This window comes from Loxodonta africana, chromosome 25 (assembly GCF_030014295.1).
Source record: "Loxodonta africana isolate mLoxAfr1 chromosome 25, mLoxAfr1.hap2, whole genome shotgun sequence".
NCBI classification, from domain to species: Eukaryota; Metazoa; Chordata; class Mammalia; order Proboscidea; family Elephantidae; genus Loxodonta; species Loxodonta africana.
Genome location: NC_087366.1, coordinates 24,651,539 through 24,676,613, shown reverse-complemented (window position 1 = coordinate 24,676,613; position 25,075 = coordinate 24,651,539). Strand labels below are relative to the sequence as shown.

Here is a 25,075-nt window from a genome sequence, read left to right as displayed (position 1 = left end):
CTGCCTGCTTGATCAATTTCAGACTGCAGCAGCTGATAAAAATCTCCTATTTCTTCATCTTTGGCCCTAGTGGTTGGTGCGTGTATTTGAATAGTCGTATCAACTACGCTTCCTTGTGGGCGTATGGATATTATCCTCTCACTGACAGCACTGTACTTCAGGATGGATCTTGAAATGTTCTTTTTGACGATGAATGCAACACCATTCCTCCTCAAGTTGTCATTTCCGGCATAATAGGCTATACGACTGTCCAATTCAAAATGGCCAATACCAGTCCATTTCAGTTCACTAATGCCTAAAATATCGCTATTTATGCATCCCGTTTTGTTTTTTTTTCCCCCATTTCATTTTTGATGACTTCTAATTTTCCTAGATTCATACTTCGTACATTCCAGGTTCCGATTATTAATGGATGTTTGCAGCTGTTTCTTCTCATTTTGAGACGTACCACATCAGCAAATGAAGGTTCCAAAAGCTTTACTCCATCCACGTCATTAAGGTTGACTCTACTTTGAGGAGGCAGCTCTTCCCCAGTTGTCTTTTGAGTGCCTTCCAACTTTGGGGGCTTGTCTTCCAGCACTATTTCAGACAGTGTTCTGCTGCTGTTCATAAGGTTTTCACTGGCTAATGCTTTTCTGAGGTAGACTGCTGGATCCTTGTTTCTAGTCTGTCTTAGTCTGGAAGCTCAGCTGAAATCTGTCCTCCGTGGGTGACCCTGCTGGTATCTGAATACCGGTGGCATAGTTTCCAGTATCACAGCAGCACGCAAGCCCCCACAGTACAATAAACTGACAGAGACTTTAGGTTTCCTGAAACTCAACGTTGATACAAATTTATATTTCATCAGGAAACCTGGGTTATGCTATAAATGTAGTATCCCATAGTCTAATTTTTATGGGCAGGATCTATCAGTTGTTCTTGCTTAGTATAGATCATAAGATTACTGGTCATATTAAATTACAGCGGACAGTTTAGGTCACCCATGGCTAAGTTATGTCAGAAAGTTAGTCATTTGAATAAAAACTTATCTAGGGGACAAAACTACCACATTTCCACATAAAGTAGGTGTATCCCTTTCTTTTGAAGAGGTCTTGATATTTGACTCTAAAAATAGGGTCTACATTGTGGCAAAAATGTAACCCACTCTATGTCCCAATCATGTGAAGAAAATCAGATTTGACAGGGCTTTTAAGTATAGACAAGAATATCCTACATATGTCGAAAGGATTAGAAGTCAATTTTTTTTAAGTTTTTTAACTTTTTTGTGTTAATCTAGGAAGTTTTGAAATTCAAAGAATACTTTAAAATAATTTAAGATGCAATTGTAACATAAATAATTTAAGCTTCGTAGAGCACAAGGAGAGAAGTAGTGTATGGGGAAATAGTTGGGAGAAGTGGAATGGAGAAGCTAGAGATGCAAGAGGGTTAGTGTTCTACAGTGTGGAGGGGACAGAAGCAGAAAAATAATGGAGGCGAAAAAGGAAAAGAAACGGAACTTCTAAGAATTAGTTACATGCCCAGCCAAGGGCTAGCAACAGTATTGGTTCTTGGATCTTAAATTATTTTTGGGGAGTTAAACACCCCAAAACGTGCAAAACAGCAAGAAGTTTAGGCAGAGTGTAAAGTATGGTTAAGCCAGAAGAAACCATGAAGATAGTGTTGAACACGTAAGGGGATTTAAGAAGAGAGACATATGCCTAACTGCCCTAATTACTGACTTTCTGCATAGTTCTCCCTATGGTTATGCATATTTGGATAATTACAGTACAAAACAGCTATGAAATTTGATTTCCTTGAAGTCAATACTAGTAGTATCTGTCATCCCTGTGGCAAAAGAGACAGAAATCTGCAGCATGCAGTGATAAGTCCATTTGAAAAATACCCATCTAAGACTTATGTTCTTATTATGATTTACGACTCTCCTTATTAACTCTTATGTTATGACTTAAAACTCTCATGGGTGTTTGTTCTCTAGTCTGTTACTTCAGTTTAAGTTGCTCCTCTAGTATAATAACTAAATAGTAATTTTTTTCTGCCGTACATTCCTAAGAGGAGTAAGTCCTTAGTGGCTAAAGAACTTTTAAATTACATTGAGCTGTCTTAAAAGTCTTCTATAATTGATTTAATGTGTGCTCAATTAAGATATGTGCCATGTTTCACAACAGCTCAAATGTTGAGTGAACAGTTCATATCAAAAAATTTCGAAGTAACAATGGTGATAGTAACCACGTGGTATTTTATAAGGAAATGAGGCATTCGAGACAACTGAGACATTTTGCTTTAATATGGTGTACCTTCACCTTTAACAGACATCATGATAATACATTTAGATTCTTACTTGAGGGGAATTAATCTCTTTGTTTTTAAGATCTTACTGGCCCCTAGTGGTAATATGATGCTATAGTTGAAACATTTCTAATTCTTCAAGTGACTAGAAATAAGGCCATTTTGAAGACATGGCCTACCAATAAGTGCACTCTCACTTCTGGGTCAACAGTATTCTCATGTAACATGTAACATCATCTTCCTCCTGAAGCCTAGAGGCTTTATCTTTTCTTCCTGTCTCTCACTCATCCCCACCTCTTTATTTTCAGTGATAATGGTTTAGATCTAATGCTACCTCCCATTATTTTAGTGCATGTACTGTGGTGATTTCTCTTTGAAGTTTGTGCTAACAATTTTTGTTAAAAGTATTTCAACCGTTTAGTCTGTAGACTATAGGGCCAATTTTTCCTTATTTTGTATATAAACAAACAAACAAAAACCCAAACAACTGCCATCAAGTTGATTCCAACTTATATAACAATTTTTGTTTTCTTAAGATGAAGTTTAAGTTTTCAGTTTATCTTTGAGATTTATGTTTAGACTTATCTAATTTGTTTTAAAAGGATTTTACATTTGAAATACTAGTTTAGTTAGCATGATAAATAATTTTCACTTTTGTTTTTCTCTTTTGTCACACAGATGTGAAAGGGCCACCTACCCACCGTCTGTCTTGTGGTCAGTCACCCTACACTGAGACCACAACATGGGAGCGGAAGTATTGCATTCTCACAGACAGCCAGTTGGTGTTGCTCAACAAGGAGAAGGAGGTGAGATGGATGTTATTGAGAAAAGCCACTTCCCTTTTCTGTCTAAATTCCTAAAATAACCTAGTTTTTATTTGCATTTTGGTCAGTTGTACTTATGAAAATGGAGGCTTTATGAATGATAAACTATAGGTAAGCTAAAAGGCTGCCAGTGTCATAATGATACGCTATTGCCATGAAGGCGTGATTTCAACCAGATAGAACTGCTTAACGTGGAGTGCCCCAAAATTCAGCCCTGGGATCTTAGTGCCTTAGGGATCTTGTCTAATCTCATGTCGTTACCCTCTAATGGTGACGACTCCTAATTTTATGTCTTAACCATGAATCTCTCTCTTCTTTAGACTCATATATCCATTTGCATGTTATACATATCCCCTTGGTATGTAATAGTTATCTCCACAATGCCCGAGATTGAACCCCTAATTTTCCCTTCTAGACCTACCAGAAGTCATCCCCATCTCCGTTAATGGTCAAGAACTTCTCCCCCAAGCTTCCTTACTGTTCCTTGAGCACATCAGGAAGGCAAGGCACATGTTCCACCTGGAACATTTCTTTTCTCAGACATCTGCATGGCTCACTTTCTCACCTCCTTCAAGCCTTTGTTTGCATATCACCTGATCTGTAAGGCCTACCTTGGCCAACATATTTAAAATTGTAACTCCTACCCTGCGTCTACATCCAGAACTTCTAATCTAATTACCTAACTCTAATTTTTTCCCCTATACCTTGTCACCTTCTAAAATGTTATGTAATTTAATTGGTATGTTTATTGTTTATTGTCTTTCTTCCTCCACTAGAATGTAAGCTTTGGGCAGGGACTTTGTCTGTTGTTCAGTGCTGCATCCCCCAGTGCTTAGAACAATTCCTAATACATGGTAAACTCTCAGTAACTTATTTGTTGAATGAATGTTGAAAAAACCAAATTATAAACTTTGATTCCTGAATGTCCATTTCCTTTAATATAAGTTTGAGAGGAGATGAACCTTCTGTTCCGTCTCTCTTTTCTGTGATAAACCTACCCAGAGAATGAAACTTAATTCCTTATATTTTCTAAAATTGGATAGTAAAAAGAGGAGAAAAGTAGACCATAGTTTTTCCATTTTTTCCCTGTAGTTGAGTAGTTCCATCCTTATTTAGTAAACAACCATTGTATGTTAAGTATTATGGCACAGAGATGCAGTTTTGTTGGGGAGACATTGAGGTAAAAATTGTAATATATCCAATAGTATAAACACAAGGGAATAGTTAACTCAGATATTGCATGGGGTTGGTGATGGCATAGAATGGAGAGTGACAAAAAAGATTTTACAGAAAATTATGCTTGGACTGTGTCTTAAGCGACATGAAAGTTCACAAAGAGGAAAAGACGGGAAGGGCATTCCATATACATATAAAGACCCAAAGTCAAGAAACATCTTATTTCTCTTTGAGAAACCATAAAACGTTCAGGGTTTTTGGAACGTGGTTTGCAAGAGGAAGAGCAAATAGCTGGCAAGAACAACATAATAAAGAGCCTTTAAGACCATGCTAAAGATTTTGCACTTTATTCTGGAAATGATCAGGACCATGGGAGGGTATTTAACAGGGCAGGGACATCATCAGATTTGCTTTTTTTGAAAAATAATTTTGTTGATCATGTAGAAGTTGAAAGAGAAGGAATGGAATCATATAGATGAGTTAGGAGATTATTTCAGGAGACGAGGTGAGGGAAGCATGATAAGCTTAAAAAAAAAAACAGTTTAACACCCTGACAGGTGGCTATATTATTAAACTGTGAAAACCAAAGTAAATCTCTAGGAAAAGAAAATGTTCAGCAGTTGCTGTACCTGCTGCTTGAATGATAAATTTAATATGTTGTTAATGTCATTACAGAAAAAGATTAGAGAGAGAGAGAGTGTGTGTGTGTGTGTGTGTGTGTAAGTAAAAGTACCAGAATATGCCATCATTCCTCTACCTTTCACCACACTCTTTTGAAAGTATAACTCTTATCCTTGGAATTTTGCATTGAACAATTTAAAATTCCTTGAAATGAGGAGTTAAGGATTTCCTGCTGAAATTATCTAAAAAGGCTGCTTTAAACTGTAATCATCTAATTACGAGAGTGTTTATTGCTGTGTTAAAAAGATCAGTTAAGAGAGTTCTGTAAGGATTTAAACGATATGTTTAGCCAGGCACTGTTGGAATGTGGGAGGATTATATCAGTCTAGTATCACTCATGTATGAAGTCAGTGTGTGGGATCTCTTTTTTTTTTTTTTAATTTTTATTGTGTTTAAGTGAAAGTTTACAAACCAAGTAAATCTCTGATACAGAAACTTATATCTTACATACACCTTGCTATATACGCCTAGTTGCTCTCCCTCTAATGAAACAGCACACTCCTTCCCTCCACTCTCTATTTTCATATCCATTCGGCTAGCTTCTGCCCTCTCATCTCTTCTCCAGATAGGAGATACCAACATAGTCACATGTGTCTACTTGATCCAAGAAGCTCACTCTTCACCAGTATCATTTTCTGTCCCACAGTCCAGTCCAATCCCTGTCTGAAGAGTTGGCTTTGGGAATGGTTCCTGTCTTGGGCTAACAGAAGGTCTGGGGACGATGACCTCCAAGGACCTCCTAATCTCAGCCAGACCATTAAGTCTGGTCTTTTTACAAGAATTTGGGGTCTGCATCCCACTGCTCTCCTGCTGCCTTGGGTTTTCTGATGTGTTCCCTGTCAGGGCTGTCATCTGTTATAGCCAGGAACCATCTCGTTCTTCTGGTCTCAGGCTGATGAAGTCTCTGGTTATGTGGCCCTTTCTGTCTCTTGGGCTCATAATTACCTTGCGTCTTTGGTGTTCTTCAATCTCCTTTGCTCCAGGTGGGTTGAGACCAATTGATGCATCTTAGATGGCCACTTGCTAGCATTTAAGACCCCAGACGCCACTCTCCAAAGTGAGACGCAGAATGTTTTCTTAGTAGATTTTATGCCAATTGACTTAGATGTCCCCTGAAACCATGATCCCCAAACCCCTGTCCCTGCTATGCTGGCCTTTGAAGCATTCAGTTTATTCAGGAAACTTATTTGCTTTTGGTTTAGTTGTGCTGACCTATCCTGTATTGTGTGTTGTCTTTCCCTTCACCTAAAGTAGATTCTTTTTTTTTATTGCCTAATATAGTTCTTATCCAGTATTAATTAGTGAAAACACCTCTCCCTCCCTCCCAACCATCAAAGAGTATTTTCTTCTTTGTTTAAACTATTTCTTGAGTTCTTATAATAGTGGTCTCATACAATATTTGTCCTTTTGCAACTGACTAATTTCACTCAGCATAATGCCTTTCCAGATTCCTCCATGTTATGAAAGGTTTCACAGATTCATCATTGTTCTTTATCAATGCGTAGTATTCCATTGTGTGACTATATCATAATTTATCCATTCATCCGTTGGTGGGCACCTTGGTTGCTTCCATCTTTTTGCTATTATAAACAGTGCTGCAATGAACATGGGTGTGCATATATCTGTTTGTATAAAGGCTCTTAATACTCTAGAATATATTCCAAGGAGTGGGATTGCTGGATTTTATGGTAGTTCTGTTTCTAGCTTTTTAAAGAAGCACCAAATCGATTTCCAAAGTAGTTGTAACATTTGACACCAGCAGTGTATAAGTGTTCCAATCTCTCCACAGCCTCTCCAAAATTTATTGTGTTTTTTGGATTAATGGCAGCCTTGTTGGAGTGAGATGAAATCTCACTGTAGTTTTGATTTGCATTTCTCTAATGGCTAATGATGATGAACATTTGCTCATGTATCTGTTAGCTACCTGAGTGTCTTCTTCAGTGAAGTGCCTGTTCATATCCTTTGCCCATTTTTTGATTGGGTTATTTGTCTTTTTGCAGTTGAGTTTTTGCACTATCATGTAGATTTTAGAGATCAGGCGCTGATCAGAAATGTCATAGCTAAAAACTTTTTCCCAGTCTGTAGGTAATCTTTTTACTCTTTTGGTGAAGTCTTTGGATGAGCATAGGTGTTTGATTTTTGAGAGCTCCCGATTATCTAGTTTTTCTTCTGCACTGTTAGTAATGTTTTGTATACTGTTCATGCCATGTATCAGGACTCCTAACATTCTCCCTATTTTTTCTTCCATGATCTTTATCATTTTAGATTTTATATTTAGGTCTTTGATCCATTTTGAGCTCGTTTTTGTGCATGGAGTGAGGTGTGGGTCTCATTTCATTTTTTTGCAGATGGATATCCAGTTATGCCAGCACTATTTATTAAAGAAACTGTCTTTTCCCCCATTTAGCTGACTTTAGGCCTTTGTCAAGTACCAGGCTGTTTTGACTACTGTGGCTGTATAATATGTTCTAAAATCGCGTAGAATGAGGCCTCCCCCTTTTTTCTTCTTTTTCGGTAATGCTTTACTTATCCAGGGCCTCTTTCCCTTCCAAATGAAGTTGTTGATTTGTTTCTCCATCTCATTAAAAAATGTCATTGGAATTTGGATTGGAATCACGTTGTAGCTATAGATGGCTTTTGGTAGAACAGATTTTTTTACAATGTTAAGTCTTCCTATCCATGAGCAAGGTATGTTTTCCTACTTATGTAGGTCTCTTTTGGTTTCTTGCAGTAGTGTCTTATATTTTTCTACGTGTGGGTCTTTTACATCCCTGATAAGATTTATTCCTAGGTATTTTATCTTCTTGGGGGTTACTGTAAATGGTATTGATTTGATGATTTCCTCCTCAATGTTCTTTTTGTTGGTGTAGAGGAATCCAACTGATTTTTGTATGTTTATCTTATATCCTGATATTCTGCTGAACTCTTATATTAGTTTCAGTAGTTTTCTTGAGGATTCTTTAGGGTATTCTGTGTATAAGATCATGTCATCTGCAAATAGAGATACTTTTTTTTCATTTTTTTAAAAAATTTTATTTGTGCTTTAAGTGAAAGTTTACAAATAATAGAGATACTTTTACTTCTTCCTTACCAATCTGGGTGTCCTTTATTTCTGTATCTAGCCTAATTGCTCTGGCCAGGACCTCCAGCACAATGTTGAATAAGAGTGGTGATAAAGGGCATCCTTGCCTGGTTCCTGATCTCAAGGGGAATGCTTTTAGACTTTATTTAGGATGATGTTAGCTGTAGGCTTTGTATAAAAAAAAAAAGCTGTAGGCTTTGTATAATTGCCCTTTAATATGTTGAGGAATTTTCCTTCTGTTCCTGTTTTGCTGGGAGTTTTAATCATGAATGGGTGTTGAACTTTGTCAGATGCCTTTTCTGCATCTATTGATAAGATCATGTGTTTCTTGTCTTTTTTATTTGTATGATGGAAATACATTAATTGTTTTTCTAAGGTTGAACCATCCCTGCATACCTGATATGAATCCCACTTGGTCATGGTGAATTATTGTTTCGATACGTTGTTGAATTGTATTGGCTAGAGTTTTGCCGAGGATTTTTGCATCTAAGTTCATGAGGGATATAGGTCTGTAATTTTCTTTTTTTTTGTGGTATCTTTACCTGATTTTGGTATCAGGGCTATCCTGGCTTCATAGAATGAGTTTGGGAGTATTCTGTCCTTTTCTATGCTCTGAAATACCTTTAGTAGCAGTGGTGTTAGCTCTTCTCTAAAAGTTTGGTAGAACTCTGCAGTGAAGCCATCTAGGCCAGGGCTTTTTTTGTTGGGAGTTTTTTGATTACCTTTTCAATCTCTTCTTTTGTTATGGGCCTATTTAGTTGTTCTGCCTCAGTTTGTGTCAGTTTAGGTAAGTAGTGTGTTTGTAGAAATTCATTCATTTCTTCTAGGTTTTCAAATTTGTTAGAGTACAATTTTTCATAGTATTCTGATATGATTCTTTTGATTTTGGTTCGGTCTGTTGTAATATCGCCCATCTCATTTCTTATTCAGGTTATTTGCTTCCTCTCCTGTTTTTCTTCTGTCAGTTTGGCCAGTGGTTTATCAATTTTGTTAGTTTTTTTAAAGAACCAGCTTTTGGTCCTGTTAACGCTTTCCATTGTTTTTCTTTCTGTCTCATTTAATTCTGCTTTCATTTTTTTTATTTGCTTTCTTCTGGTGCCTGAGGGCTTCTTTAGTTGCTCTGTATTTGTTCAAGTTGTAGGAATAATTCTTTGATTTGGCCCTTTCTTCTTTTTGTGTGTGTCATTTTTTTGATGTTAATTGACCTCTGAGCACTGCTTTCTCTGTTTCCCAAAGGTTCTGATAGGAGGTGTTTTCATTCTCATTGGATTCTGTGAATTTCTTTATTCAATCGTTGATGTCTTCTGTGACCCAATCGTTTTTGAGCAGGGTATTTTTCAGTGTCCAAGTGTTTGATTTCTTTTCCCTGCTTTTTCTGTTATTGATTTCTACTTTTATGGCCTTATGGTCAGAGAAGATGCTTTGTAATATTTCGATGTTTTGGGTTCTGCTAGGGCTTGCTTTATGACCTGATACATGGTCTATTCTAAAGAATGTTCCATGTGTGTTGGAAAAGAGAGTATACTTGGCTGCTGTTGGGTGGAGTGTTCAGTATATATCTATGAGGTCAAGTTGGTTGATTGTGGTATTCAGATCTTCCGTTTCTTTATTGAGCTTCTTTCTGGATTGTCTGTCCTTCATCAGAAGTGGTGTGTTGAAGTCTCCTACTATGATTGTGATGCTATCTCACTTTTTGATGGTTTTAGAGTTTGTTTTATGTATCTTGCAGCCCTGTCATTGGGTGCATAAATATTTAATATAGCTATATCCTCCTGGAATATTGTCCCTTTAATGATTATGTAGTGTCCTTCCTTATCCTTTATGGTAGATTTAAGTTTAAAATCTATTTTGTCAGAAATTAATATTGCCAGTCCTGCTCTTTTTTGATTGTTGTTTGCTTGATATATTTTTTTTCCATCCTTTGAGGTTTAGATTGTTTGTGTCTGTAAGGGGTGTCTCTTCTGGGCAGCATATAGATGGATCGTGTTTTTTTAATCCATTCTGCCACTCTCTGTCTCTTTGTAGGTGCATTTAGTCCGTTTAAATTCAGCTTAATTATGGGTAGGTATTTTTTATGAGTTTAGTGCTGTCATTTTGATGTCTTTTTGTGTGTGTTGTTGACATTTTCTTTTTCCCACTTAATTTTTTGTGCTGAGTAGCTTATGTTTTCCTCTTATTTGTTATAGTTCATTTTGTTTCTGCTGAGTCTCTGTTTTTTTCTTGGGTTTTATATTGATGAGTAGGATTGTTAGCCTTTGTGGTTATCTTAATATTTACCCGTTTTATCTAAGTTTAAACCTAACTTTTAATTCTTAATATCACCTTGTCTTCTTCTCCATATGAAATATCTATGACTGTATTTCTTAGTCCCTCTTTATTGTTTTAATGTTGTCTTCCTTTACATAATAACATCGCTGTTTCCCAGTTTTGAGTGTTTTTTTTTTATTTTTTATGTTGATTTTTGTGATTTCCCTATCTGGTTGACATCTGATTGCTCTGTCCAGTGTTCTAGTCTTGGGTTGATATCTGATACTATTGATTTTCTACCCAGAGAGCTCCCTTTAGTATTTCTTGTAGTTTTGGTTTGTTTTTTATGAATTCCCTGAACTTGTATTTATCTGCAAATGTCCTAATTTCACCTTCATATTTGAGAGACAGTTTTGCTGGATATATGATTCTTGATTCAGAATTTTTTTTCTTCAATGCTTTATATAAGTTATACCACTGCCATCTTGCCTGCATGGTTTCTGCTGAGTAGTCTTGGCTTATTCTTATTGACTCTCCTTTGTAGGTGACTTTTCGTTTATCTCTACGTGCTTTTAAAATTCTCTCTTTATCTTTGGTTTTGGCAAGTTTGATTATAATATCTCTTGGTGACTTTCTTTTAAGATCTAGCTTATGTGGGGTTCAGTGAGCATCTTGGATAGATATCTTCTCATCTTCCACGAAATCAGGGAAGTTTTCTGCCAACAAATCTTCAACAATTCTCTGTGTATTTTCTGTTATCCCTGCCTGCTCTGGTACTCCAATCACTTGTAGGTTATTTCTCTTGATAGAGTCCCATGTGATTCTTAGGGTTTCTTCATTTTTTTTAATTCTTTTATCAGATTTTTCCTTAAGTGTATTGGTGGCAAGCACTTTATCTTCAGTCTCACCAGTTGTACCTTCCGCTTGCTCAATTCTGCTCCTCTCACTTTCTATTGAGTTCTCTGATTCTGTAATTTTATTGTTAATCTCCTGAATTTCTGATTGCTGACTGTGGATTCTTGCAGCTCATTAAGTTTTACATTATGTTCCTGGATAATCTTTTTAATTTTTTCCACTACTTTATCTGTGTGTTCCTTGGCTTATTCTGAGTATTGCCTGATCTTGCTTCTGATGTCTTGACGAGTTCTGTATATTAATCTTTGGTATTTTGCATCTGGTAAATCCAGGAGGCCACGTTTATGCAGAAGATCCCTTGATTGTTCGTAATGAGAGCTTGTTGAAGTGATCATGGTCTGCTTCTTTATGTGATTTGATATCGACTGTTGTCTCTGAGCCATCTATAAGTTATTGTATCAGTTTATGTTTGCTTACTGTATCCTAGTGTCTTGCTTTGTTTTGATATGCCCAAATAGGTTGCTTGAGTGAGCTAGCTTGATTATTTTCACCTTTGAAACACTAATGTCCGGTCACCAGATGGCTAGAGCTGTTACCAGCTATATCAGTCTAAGAATCTATTCACTTTTCTTGTATGAATTCAGCTCAGGTGTCCCGGTAGCTGATCATCAAGTGTTTAGTACAGGCTCTGTCCTACAGTCTTAGGTGGATAGGGATTATTGGTGTAGGTACTGGTATCTGGTTGCAACAGGGAGTCGGTCTCTGGACAAGGCATGGGGCTGACAGTTGTCCTGCAAATGTCTGTGAGGATAGCATGTCCTGTACAGCACACAGGTGGGTGGGTTCTGTAGATGGACCTTGGGCACCCAGTGCTTTTGGTTGTAAGGACTGGGAAGTACTATTCTTTTTTTTATTAACTTTTATTAAGCTTCAAGTGAACGTTTACAAATCCAATCAGTCTGTCACAAATATGTTTACATGCATCTCACTCCCTACTCCCACTTGCTCTCCCCTTCTTGAGTCAGCCCTTTCAGTCTCTCCTTTCGTGACCATTTTGCCGGCTTCTCTCTCTCTCTATCCTCCCATCCCCCCTCAGATAAGAGTTGCCAACACAATCTCAAGTGTCCACCTGATATAATTAGCTCACTCTTCATCAGCATCTCTCTCCCACCCGCTGACCAGTCCCTTTCATGTCTGATGAGTTGTCTTCGGGGATAGTTCCTGTCCTCTGCCAACAGAAGGTCTGGGGACCATGGCTTCCGGGATTCCTCTAGTCTCAGTCAGACCTAGTTTGGTCTTTTTATGAGAATTTGGGGTCTGTATCCCACTGATCTCCTGCTCCCTCAGGGGTCCTCTGCTGTGCTCCCTGTCAGGGCAGTCATCGATTGTGGCTGGGCACCAACTAGTTCTTCTGGTCTCAGGATGATGTAGGTCTCTGGTTCATGTGGCCCTTTCTGTCTCTTGGGCTCTTAGTTGTCGTGTGGCCTTGGTGTTCTTCATTTTCCTTTGCTCCAGGTGGGTTGAGACCAATTGATGCATCTTAGATGGCTGCTTGTTAGCCTTTAAGACCCCAGACGCCACATTTCAAAGTGGGATGCAGAATGATTTCATAATAGAATTATTTTGCCAATTAACTTAGAAGTCCCCGCAAACCATGTTCCCCAGACCCCCGCCCTTGCTCCACTGACCTTTGAAGCATTCATTTTATCCCGGAAACTTCTTTGCTTTTGGTACAGTCCAATTGAGCTGACCTTCCATGTATTGAGTGTTGTCTTTCCCTTCACCTAAAGCATTTCTTATCTACTGATTAATCAATAAAAAACCCTCTCCCACCCTCCCTCCCTCCCCCCTTCGTAACCACAAAAGTATGTGTTCTTCTCAGGTTTACTATTACTCAAGATCTTATAATAGTGGTCTTATACAATATTTGTCCTTTTGCCTCTGACTAATTTTGCTCAGCATAATGCCTTCCAGGTTCCTCCATGTTATGAAATGTTTCACAGATTCGTCACTGTTCTTTATCGATGAGTACTATTCCATTGTGTGAATATACCACAGTTTATTTACCCATTCATCCGTTGATGGACACCTTGGTTGCTTCCAGCGTTTTGCTATTGTAAACAGAGCTGCAGTAAACATGGGTGTGCATATATCTGTTTGTGTGAAGGCTCTTGTATCTCTAGGGTATATTCCCAGGAGTGGGATTTCTGGGTTGTATGGTAGATCTATTTCTAACTGTTTAAGATAACTTGGAACCCAGTTGCAGGTTGCTGGGTGACCTGAGTGGAGCCACCAGTCCTTATGCCCCTGATGTGTGGGTAGGTGAGGATCATGTTTAATAGGCAAAGTGGTGTCAAACATCAAACACCCACCTCTCTACCACATAGCTGAAACAGTTGCAGTCTGCCTACAAGGGCCTATTCTCCTGAAATAGGCCCGCACAGGTCCATGCAGGGGGGAAAGGTATTCAAAGTCTATGGACCGTTTATGCCTCGACAGGAGCTGCTTCTGTCCTGAGCTCCCCAGGTTAGCGGAGCTGGCGATTATCTTTTCCCCAGTTGTGAATTTATTCTTCAAGACCGGGAGAATGGCTCAGGTTGCACAACAGGCTCTGTCTCAGGCCCAGGGAAATCGACAGCCATTGAAGCTGGCTTTGGGGCAGGGGGCACGGTAAAATATATGCAAGCACTTAGCTTTTGCTGAGCGTGCCATTCATCTCTGGTCCCGGAGGTGTGAGTAGAATATGTGGCTGGATGTTTCCCCCTGAGGAAACTGTGGCTGAACACTCCCACCAACCCACTGCAGCTGCTTCCGGGAATGGTGTCTGAGGGCTCCTGGCGAGTCAGGTCTGGCAACTCCTCTCCACTTCTCAACCATTTCTCCCTCTTCCTGCCACTCAGTCCATTTTCTAACTTTGCTCTTGATATTCAGGTCTTCTAGCTTGTCATAAATGTAATCTTTTCACTTATTTTTCAGGTCTTTGTTCTAAGAGGGTTCACAGGAAGCGTCTGCCTACTCTGCCATCTTGGCCCCTCCTGCGTGTGGGATCTTTTCAAGTTTTCTCTTAACTGTGCATGTTTCCTGTCAGAAATGGGGAAGAGTCTGTAGATATACACGGGAAGAGTGTTAAATAAACCAATTAGCAATTTGGGAATGTAGCAGAAGAGTAGATCTGGACAGAGTGCTGAAAGAGAAATCTGCCAGAAGTATCACCTTGAGAAATGACTCATTGGTTCAGTAAATTACTTCATGCAAATTGTGCCAAATAGACATTGCTTATGTGTTATGAAATATACATTTCTGCCTGGGTGTCAGGAAAGGGCTCAGCTGGCTTGGCACTAATCCCATTCAAAGAGAATGAGGAGGCCAAAATGATTCCATTTTATTTGCAAGGGATAAGACTAAGTAAACTAGAGAATGTAATTTACCTAAGTAGAGACTTGGTCTCACAACGTTTGGACATGTTATCAGGAGGGACCAGTTCCTGGAGAAGGAGATCATGCTTGGTAAAGTAGAGGGTCAGCGCAAAAGAGGAAGACCCTCAACGACATGGATTGACATGGTGGCTGCAATAATGGGCTCAAACATAGCAACAATTGTGAGGATGGCACAGTACTGGGCAGTGTTGTGCACAGGGCTGATATGAGTTGAAATCAAGCTGACAACACCTCACAACAACAAACTAGAGAATAAGGAGTTGAGGGAGATAGTAGACAGTCATTAACTCCTCTTAGGTATACCAATATGAAAATAGAAAAGAGTTTGTGAGTTTAACTTTCTTGGGAATAGAAAGCCATCAGGACTTGGTAAATCTGGTTCCTTTTTTTTTTTTTTTTAAAACGCATGCTCTACTTTCTGTATTTAGAATTTCCTAAAGGTGGATGTTAGTGTACAGCCAGCAAGGCAGTAAAAACGCAATTTTAAAGTAATAATTCTTGCATTTGAAAGGCAGTATTTATACTCAGATATACTGATGAACCCCCACGTGTCTGTCAGTTTAACGTACTCTGGGGGCTTGTGTGTTGCTGTGATGCTGGAAGCTATGCCATTGGTATTCAGATACCAGCAGGGTCACCCACGGAGGACAGGTTTCAGCTGAGCTTCCAGACTAAGACAGACTAGGAAGAAGGACCCGGCAGTCTACTTCTGAAAAGCATTAGCCAGTGAAAACCTTATGAACAGCAGCAGAACATTGTCTGATATAGTGCTGGAAGATGAAGCACCCAGGTTGGAACGGATGCAAAAGATGACTGGGGAAGAGCTGCCTCCTCAAAGTAGAGTCGACCTTAACGACGTGGATGGAGTACAGCTTTTGGGACCTTCATTTGCTGATGTGGTACGTCTCAAAATGAGAGGAAACAGCTGCAAACATCCATTAATAATCGGAACCTGGAATGTACGAAGTATGAATCTAGGAAAATTAGAAGTCATCAAAAATGAAACGGGGGAAAAAAAAACGAAACGGGATGCATAAATAGCGATATTTTAGGCATTAGTGAACTGAAATGGACTGGTATTGGCCATTTTGAATTGGACAGTCGTATAGCCTATTATGCCGGAAATGACAACTTGAGGAGGAATGGTGTTGCATTCATCGTCAAAAAGAACATTTCAAGATCCATCCTGAAGTACAGTGCTGTCAGTGAGAGGATAATATCCATACGCCCACAAGGAAGCGTAGTTGATACGACTATTCAAATACACGCACCAACCACTAGGGCCAAAGATGAAGAAATAGGAGATTTTTATCAGCTGCTGCAGTCTGAAATTGATCAAGCAGGCAGTCAAGATGCATTGATAATTACTGGCAATTGGAATGCGAAAGTTGGAAACAAAGAAGAAGGATCAGTAGTCGGAAAATAAGGCCTTGGTGATAGAAACAACGCTGGAGATCGAATGATAGAATTTTACAAGACCAACGACTTCTTCATTGCAAATACCTTCTTTCACCAACATAAACAGTGACTATATTATACATATACACATGGACCTCGCCAGGTGGAACACACATAAATCAAATTGACTACATCTGTGGTAAGAGACGATGGAAAAGCTCAATATCATCAGTCAGAACAAGGCCAGGGGCCGACTGTGGAACAGACCATCAATTGCTCCTATGCAAGTTAAAGCTGAAACTGAAGAAAATCAGAGCAAGTCCACAAAAGCCAAAATATGACCTTGAGTATATCCCACCTGAATTGAGAGACCATCTGAAGAATAGATTTGACGCATTGAACACTGGTGACCGAAGACCAGACGAGTTGTGGAATGACATCAAGGACATCATTCATGAAGAAAGCAAGAGGTCATTGAAAAGACAGAGAGGGAAGAAAAGACCGAGATGGATGTCGGAGGAGACTCTGAAACTTGCTCTCGAACATCGAGCGGCTAAAGCAAAAGGAAGAATTGATGAAGTAAAAGAACTGAACAGAAGATTTCAAAGGGCATCTCGAGAAGACAAAGTAAAGTATTATAATGACATGTTCAAAGAGCTGGAAATGGAAAACCAAAAGGGAAGAACACGCTCGGTGTTTCTCAAGCTGAAAGAACTGAAGAAAAAACTCAAGCCTTGAGTTGCAATAGTGAAGGATTCTATGGGGAAAAATATTAAATTACGCAGGAAGCATCAAAACAAGATGGAAGGAACACGCAGAGTCATTATACCAAAAAGAATTAGTCGATGTTCAACCATTTCAAGAGGTGGCATATGATCAGGAACCGATGGTACTGAAGGAAGAAGTCCAAGCTGCTCTGAAGGCACTGGCGAAAAACAAGGCTCCAGGAATTGATGGAATATCAATTGAGATGTTTCACCAAACAGGTGCAGCGCTGGAGGTGCTCATTCGTCTATGCCAAGAAATATAGAAGACAGTTTCCTGGGCAACTGACTGGAAGAGATCCATATTTATGCCTATTCCCAAGAAAGGTGATCCAATGGAATGTGGACATTATAGAACAGTATCATTAATATCACACGCAAGCAAAATTTTGCTGAAGATATTCAAAAACAGCCGCAGCAGTATATTGACAGGGAACTGCCAGAAATTCAGGCCGGTTTCAGAAGAGGACGTGGAACCAGGGATATCCTTGCTGATGTCAGATGGATCCTGGCTGAAAGCAGAGAATACCAGAAGGATGTTTACCTGTGTTTTATTGACTATGCAAAGGCATTTGACTGTGTGCATCCTAACAAATTATGGATAACATTGCGAAGAAGGGGAATTCCAGAACACTTAATTGTGCTCATGAGGAACCTTTACCTAGATCAAGAGGCAGTTGTTCAGACAGAACAAGGGGATACTGATTGGTTTAAAGTCAGGAAAGGTGTGCATCAGGGTTGTATTCTTTCACCATACCTATTTAATCTGTATGCTGAGCAAATAATATGAGAAGCTGGACTGTATGAAGAAGACCGGGGCATCAGGATTGGAGGAAGACTCATTAACAATCTGCGTTATGCAGATGACACAACCTTGCTTGCTGAAAGTGAAGAGGACTTGAAGCACTTACTAATGAGGATCAAAGACCACAGCCTTCAATATAGATTGCACCTCAAGATAAGGAAAACAAAAATCCTCACAACTGGACCAGTGAGCAACATCGTGATAAATGGAGAAAGGATGGAAGTTGTCAAGGATTTCATTTTACTTGGATCCACAATCAAAAGCCATGGAAGCAGCAGTCAAGAAATCAAAAGACGTATTGCATTGGGCAGATCTGCTGCAAAGAACCTCTTTAAAGTGTTTGAAGAGCAAAGATGTCACCTTTAAGACTAAGGTGCACCTGACCAAAGCCATGGTATTTTCAATCGCGTCATATGCATGTGAATGCTGGACAATGAATAAGGAAGACAGAAGAAGAATTGATGCCTTTGAATTGTGGTGTTGGCAAAGAATATTGAATATGGTACGCACTGCGGAAAGAACGCACAGATCTGTCTTGGAAGAAGTACAACCAGAATGCTCCTTATAGGCAAGGATGGCGAAACTGAGTCTTACATATTTTGGAGATGTTGTCAGGAGGGATCAGCCTCTGGAGAAGGACATCATGCTTGGCAAAATACAGGGTCAGCGGAAAAGAGGAAGACCCTCAACGAGGTGGATTCACACAGTGCCTGCAACAGTGAACTCAAGCATAACAATGATTATAAGAATGGTGCAGGACTGGACAGTGTTTTGTTCTGTTGTGCATAGGGTCACTATGAGATGGAACTGACTCAACAGTACCTAACAACAAATAACAGGATATTGATGAAAATCTGAATATAGCAGTTAAGCTTTGTCCAAACTGTTAAAATCAATTGTTATTTATTCTGGGGTAAATTGCTTATGGTATATTTCATTAAGAACCACTTTCAAGTTACTGAACAGATACATAAGTTTTACTCACTGTGTTCAAAACCAAAAAAAGGTTTTGAACTCACTGTGTTAGGGGTTACAAAAATTGAGATGCAGTTTTTTCTTCTCTCTCCCCGTTACAAGTTTAGCGGTGGAAATATAACAAATAATTTTAAAGTGGCATTTCATTAATAGGACAAGTAAGCTAGACAGAATAAAGGAAAGAAATGCATTTATTCTAAAGAACTTTGCTCTAACTAAATATGTCGTGAAGATTATATTGACAATGGGTAATTACCAAAGAAAGCTTAAGAAAGGAAAGGATTTGATAACATTTACGTGCAATGAATATTAATATGTAGTATGCGTTGGAAGTGGGAGTGATAGGAAGGAGACAGACCAATTGGGAGAATACTACCATTCAAGAAATCAAAAGGCACATTGCACTGGGCAAATTTGCTGCAAAAGACCTCTTTTTTAAAGTTTTGAAAAGCAAAAATGTCACCTTGAAGCCTAAGGTGCGTCTGACCCAAGCCATGGTGTTTTTAGTTGCCTCATATGCACATGAGAGCTGGACAATGAATAAGGAAGACTGAAGAAGAATTGACGCCTTTGAATTGTGGTGCTGGCGAAGAATATTGAATATACCATGGGCTGCCAATAGAATGAACAAATCTGTCTTGGAAGAAATACAACCAGAATGCTCCTTAGAAACAAGGATGGTGATACTGTGTCTCATGTACTTTGGACATGTTATCAGGTGGGATCAGGCCCTGGAGAAGGACATCATGCTTGGTAAAGTAGAGGGTCAGAGAAAAATCGGAAGTCTCTCAATGAGATGGGTTGACACAGGGGCTGCAACAATGGGCTCAAGCATAGCAAGGATTGTGAGAATGGTGCAGGACCAGGCAGTGTTTTGTTCTGTTGTATGTAGTATCGTTATGAGTCAGAATGGACTCAATGGCACCTAAGAACAACAACCATTCCTTAATCTAAAAACTTGTGAGTGCTCTCTGAATTATGAATGGCTTGGTATTCAGGCCCTCCCAACATGATCATAATATATTTTTGGTGTTCTGCCCTGTGTCTCCCCCTAAAGAGGCTCAAGCTAAATTGCTTCCCACACACCCTTACCCTCTCCCTAAAAAGTCTTTTTTTTGCCAACTTCTTGGCTGATATTATACTTCTTCCTTTGTCTAAATAACCCACATCTCCACCTATCAAATATTTATTCATTGGTTGGAGCTATTTTAAGGTTTAGAGACTGACAAGTAAGATACGAGTTGTTAACTTATATGGAATTAGTTACATAAATTGAATAATTACAATGACAATGTAATGAATTCAGTGGCAGAGAAAGATACGTATTTTATTGGAGGAACCCAAAGGAGGTGTACCTAACCTTGCAGGATTGGTAGAGGGAGAAGAGATTCCTGAAATAGGTGATACCTTTCCTAGTAGGCGTTTACCTGGAAGGTATAGGATAAAAAAGAAAATGAGGGAAAACATTTCATGCTAAGAAAACATACTAAGCAAAGGCACTGAACTATAAAATTGGAAACGTATTAGGGAAATGCAAACAATTTGGTGTTCCTAGAGTGTAAAGTCTGAGGCCAGACACTCCTGACAGTGGCCAGATTGTGGAAGGCCTGGTATACTGTTAGGGAGCTTGGATTTTATCTATAGGATAGTAGTTTTTAGATTCTCTTTGCAGAAGAACCCTGTCTTTATAGAAGTTTATGCAGAAGCCCTGTACAACAGATAATCTCAGAATTATGCTCTGGTTCAAGCAGAGATGCCCCGCCTGCCACACACCCACCTGTAGACAAACATACTTCCCCTCCTTTGAAAACCACTACTAGGTCGCTGTGAGTCGGCAGCTAACAACAACTAGAGGCAAAGAGGAGCCACTTAAGGGCTTTGAGTCTCAGAATGACATGATGTATTTGCATTTCAAAAATATATCACTCTCATAACTATGTAAAAGATAGATTTAAGGGCTAGAACATCAGAGCAGATACCAGTGAAGAGACTATTGCAGTAGTTTGGATAAGAGGCTCCCTGAACCAGCTATAATAGAGTGATGGGTACAAGACTAGCCCTTCCACTGCGTAGAATATAAGACAGGACAATATGTATGAGATAACTGCTTTCATATATTAGACAGTAGGCAGCCTAGACTGTAACCATCACCATTGCCCTGGCTGTGTGCCTACATACCGTTCCCCAACTGTGGTGCAGCGATTGGTCCAAGCAGAGGACAGTGGTCCCACTGAGCCAAGGAGGCAGAGGACAGAATTTTGCAGCTGAAGGAGCTGCAATCTGCCGGGCAGGACACCGGTGAGTCTTCAGCCAAGGGCTGAACTGTATGTGCTCAGGGCAAGACTACACAGACTTTCCAGAGAGCAGCTGAAATATTGACCACAAAATAGAGATAGAAGGGTCATCTGGACAATGATAGAGGCCTGACTTTGCTTCTTTAAAATTTTAATATCCTGGGCATCCAGCCGAGATATCAGAAAGATCATACCTCAAAAGACAGAAATTGAAGTTTAGTAAAGGTAAGTGATTTATTCATCCCTCTATAGTTAGAACTGGTAGTCAAGGGTTAACAAGCAAATAATTCGAGTTGGAGGTCCTGAGTTAAATCAGTGGTTCTCAACTTTAGCTGCACATTATAGTCCTCTGGGGAGCTTTGAAAGATCTCAATATCCAGACCACACTCTAGCCAGTTAACTTAGAATGTCTAGGAGTGGGACCCAGGCATCGTTATTTTTAAAGCCCCCATTTCCCCGTTGCCACCGAGTTGATTTGACTCATAGCAACTGTGCAGCACAGAGTAGAACTGCCCCATAGGTTTTATAAGGCTTTTTATTTTTATGGAAGCAGATTGCCACGTTTTTCTTCTGGGGAGTGGCTGGTAGGTTTGAAATGCTAACCTTTCGGTTAGCAGCCAAGTGCTTTACCACTGTGTCATCTGAAAATCCACTTCATCGGATTTACCACTGTGTCATCAGGGCCCCTTAAAAAACTCCCTTAGGAGATTATAATTTGCAGCAAGGTTGAGAACCTCTGCTGTAGATCATACTTGGAGACATTTTGCCTGGTAGAAAGAGAGAAAGCAGCACATTAAGGCACAGGTTTTTAACTTTTAGGGAGCATCAGAATTGCTTAGAAGTCTTGTTAAAACAGATTGCTGTCTTCCACCACACCCCCCAACCCCCACATCCCACCATTCTGCTGTCGTCCCCCCGCCCCGCCCTGTGCCAGGTTTTGTGATTCAGTAGGCCTGTGGTGGGGCCTGAGAATATGCATTTTTAACAAGTTTTCAGGGGATGTTGATGTTTCTGGTCAGGGGACCACACTTGCTTTGAGAACCACTGCCTTAAAGGGATAAGAAAGTTGAGAAATTTTTCTTTTACGGATACAGGAGACCTGAGCATTTGGGGGGGGGGGGGTAGGGGGAGGGGGAGAAATAACTGAAAAGGACTAGTTAACATAATAATCTTGATCTTTTATACTTATTATCTGTTCAATCTGTATATGCTCAGACTGAAATTGAAATTGTCATTGTTAGGTGCCATTTGAGTAGGTTTCAGCTCATAGCGACTGTATGTCAACAGAATGAAACACTGCCTGGTCCTGTACCATCCTTACAATCATTGCTATGCTTGAGCCCATTGTTGCAGACACTGTGTCAGCACATGTCATCAAGGGTCTTCCTCTCTTTTGTTGACCTTCCACTTTACCAAGCATGATGTCTTTCTCGAGCGACTGATCCCTCCTGACAACAAGTCCAAAGTATGTGAAACGAGGTCTCACCATCCTCACTTCTCAGGAGTATTTTTGCTCTACTTCTTCCAAGACAGACCTTATCTTAGGCTGGGGTTCTCTAGAGGAGCAAAACCAGTAAAGCCTATAAATGTATATAGAGAGATTTATATCAAGGAAACAGCTCACACGATTGTAGGGGTTGGACGTCAACATCCCAAGTCATTGGATCAGGGTAGAAGTCTTTCCCGATTCATGGAGCCACAGAAGCTGGTGAACCCAAGATGAGCAGGACAGAGAGCATGGCTCCCACTCACAGGCTTTGAAGGTCGGAGGATCCCCAGTCTCGGCAGGCAAGATCCCAAGGTTTCTCCTGATTCATGTAGCTTCAGGAGCTGGCCATCCCAGGATCGGCAGGTTGGGGAACAGGACTCTTGCTTGCAGACCGTGAAGATTAACAAATCGCAAGATGGACAGATAAGCTGCTAGCTCAAGCCCCAAGAACTAGAGGTCAGACGAGAGACAGCTGCTGGATCCAGACAAACCAATAACCCTTGCAAGGCAAGCAGGAAGGAAGTAGGTGGCGGAAGGTGGAGAGATGAAGGCTGAGGGCATGGTGAGCCACCACAGGCCCCACCCCTGCCAGTACCACTCAGCAGATTCCATCATGGGGGTGATCACATATCAAATTTCAACAGGGAAGTGATTACATTATACAACTGCCAAAACACTGAGAATCATGGCCCAGCCAACTTGACATACAATCTTAGCCATCACGGTCCTGTTTGTTCTTTTGCAAGTCCATGGTATGTTCAATATTCTTCACCAACACCATACTTGAAAGACATCAATTCTTCTTCCGTTTTCCTTATTCATTGTCCAGCTTTTCCATGCATATGGGGCAATTGAAAATACCATGGCTTGGGTCAGGTGTACCTTAGTCCTCAAGGTGACATCTTTGCTTTTTAACATTTTAAAGAGCTCATTTGCAGCACATTTGCCCAATGCAATATGTTGGTTCGTTTCCTGACCGCTGCTTCCATGGGCGTTGATTGCGTGTCCAAGTAAAATGAAATCCTCGACAACTTCAATATTTTCTCCCTTTACCATGATGTTGCTTATTGGTCCATTGTGAGAATTTTTGTTTTCTTTATGTTGAGGTGTAATCCATGCTGTCAGCTGTAGTCTTTGATCTTCATCAATAAGTGCTTCAAGTCCTCTTCACTTTCAGCAAGCAAGGTTATATCATCTGCGTATTGCAGGTTGTTAAACTAAGTTCCATATAATCCTAAACAAAAGGAAAGGTAATTGTGCAGGGAATGTGTATAAATATAATGTTTTCTGAGTAATTTGATTTATTTATGCTGTGTTCTTCCATTGTCAGGATTGTTTGAACTATCAAAGAGGACTAGGAGCCAGAGATCCAGTTTGACTTTTTTATTAATTTGTCTAGAAACTTGAGAAGTCATTTATTCCTTAATATTTTTCTCATCTAAAATGCAATGAAATTAAAGTGCTTGACTCCCCCCCCCCCCCCCAAATAGGATTCAGAAGCACAGTACAGGGCTAAAGAGGTTTAAAAAAAATTTTTTTTTCCCCATGTTATAGTACCTGGAATTTTTTTATGAGCAATTCAGTATAACAAGTAATTGTGAACTAATAAGCTAATCAAAGTGGAGAAGATTGCTTTTTTAAAACTGACTTTCTAAAACTGATTGTCTTTAGCTACTTATTCAGATTTGTGAACTCCAGAGTAGTTCATTTAAAAGTACTTGAAATATGATCTGTCCATTTACAAAGGAGTAGATCAATATCTTGTTTTAAAATATTTTAACTAAGAAGAAATCTATAGTGGTGTAAAAGTAAAATATTCTTGTTTAAGAAATTCAAGCTTAGAATAAGAGCCAACACTGTCTATTTTCCCTTATATCCTGAGTGCAGTCTGTTTTCATTATGGCTTATTGTTGTTAGCTGCAGTCCATTTAGCCCCCGGTTCATGGCAATCCCATGTACAATGGAAGAAATTGCTGTCTAGTCTTGTACCATCCCCATGATCAGTTGCGGATGAGACCATTGTGATCCACAGGGTTTTCATTGGTTGATTTTCATCAGGCTTTTCTTCCTAGTCTGTCTGAGTCTAGAAGCTCCACTAACACTCAAGCCTCCACTGACTGACAGATGGTGGCTGTGCATAGGAACATTGACTGGGAATCAAGCTTGGATCTCCAGCATGGAAGGCGAGAATTCTACTGCTATCAGTGCCCCCATTTTTTAGGGGTTAATTATTTCAAATAATAGGCATTTTTAGAATTATCACCAGAATAGGTTTTATTTAATTCAGCTATTTTTCCAAAGATTCCAACTATTTTTTCCAAATTTACCCTGTTCTTGTCTACTTTTTGCCTTCCTTAAAAAAAAAAAAAAAGGAATCATTTAACTTCTTGATGCTACCCTTTAAATTATTCAAGTAGAGATAATATAATTTCCATCATGAAAGGGATGGATGACTTAAATTACTGTTTGGTAAAGTTTTGAATTACATTGTGCTTTTGAAAGTTCGTGTCATTATTTATGCTATTATTTGGGCTCACCGTATTTTACCTTTCTTAACGCTGTACTTTAATTTCTCAATGCACACACAGTAACCATAATGGTGGTAATGAAGAAATGAGGAATTTTTGGTCCTACAGGGAGTAGAAATTTTCCAGTCCTTACAGAGGCGTTAGAAGTTTGCTCCTCAGATTCTCAGTAACACAGAGTGCTTCCCTGCCGTTATCTCCTTGGCCCAAGTCATTGGAGTTGTGTTACTGAGGCAA

General features: G+C 39.5%; 1 protein-coding gene across 6 annotated transcripts in view; it reads left to right on the top strand.

Moving 5' to 3' along the window:
* Window positions 1–25,075, top strand: part of RASAL2 (RAS protein activator like 2) — a 429,713-nt gene that overhangs the window by 229,140 nt on the left and 175,498 nt on the right. For all 6 annotated transcript variants that reach the window (XM_003410874.4, XM_064276597.1, XM_003410875.4 and 3 more), the window contains exon 2: window positions 2,965–3,092. In XM_003410874.4, coding sequence (XP_003410922.1) covers window positions 2,965–3,092 — 128 coding nt within the window. The remainder of the gene's footprint in view (window positions 1–2,964; window positions 3,093–25,075) is intronic.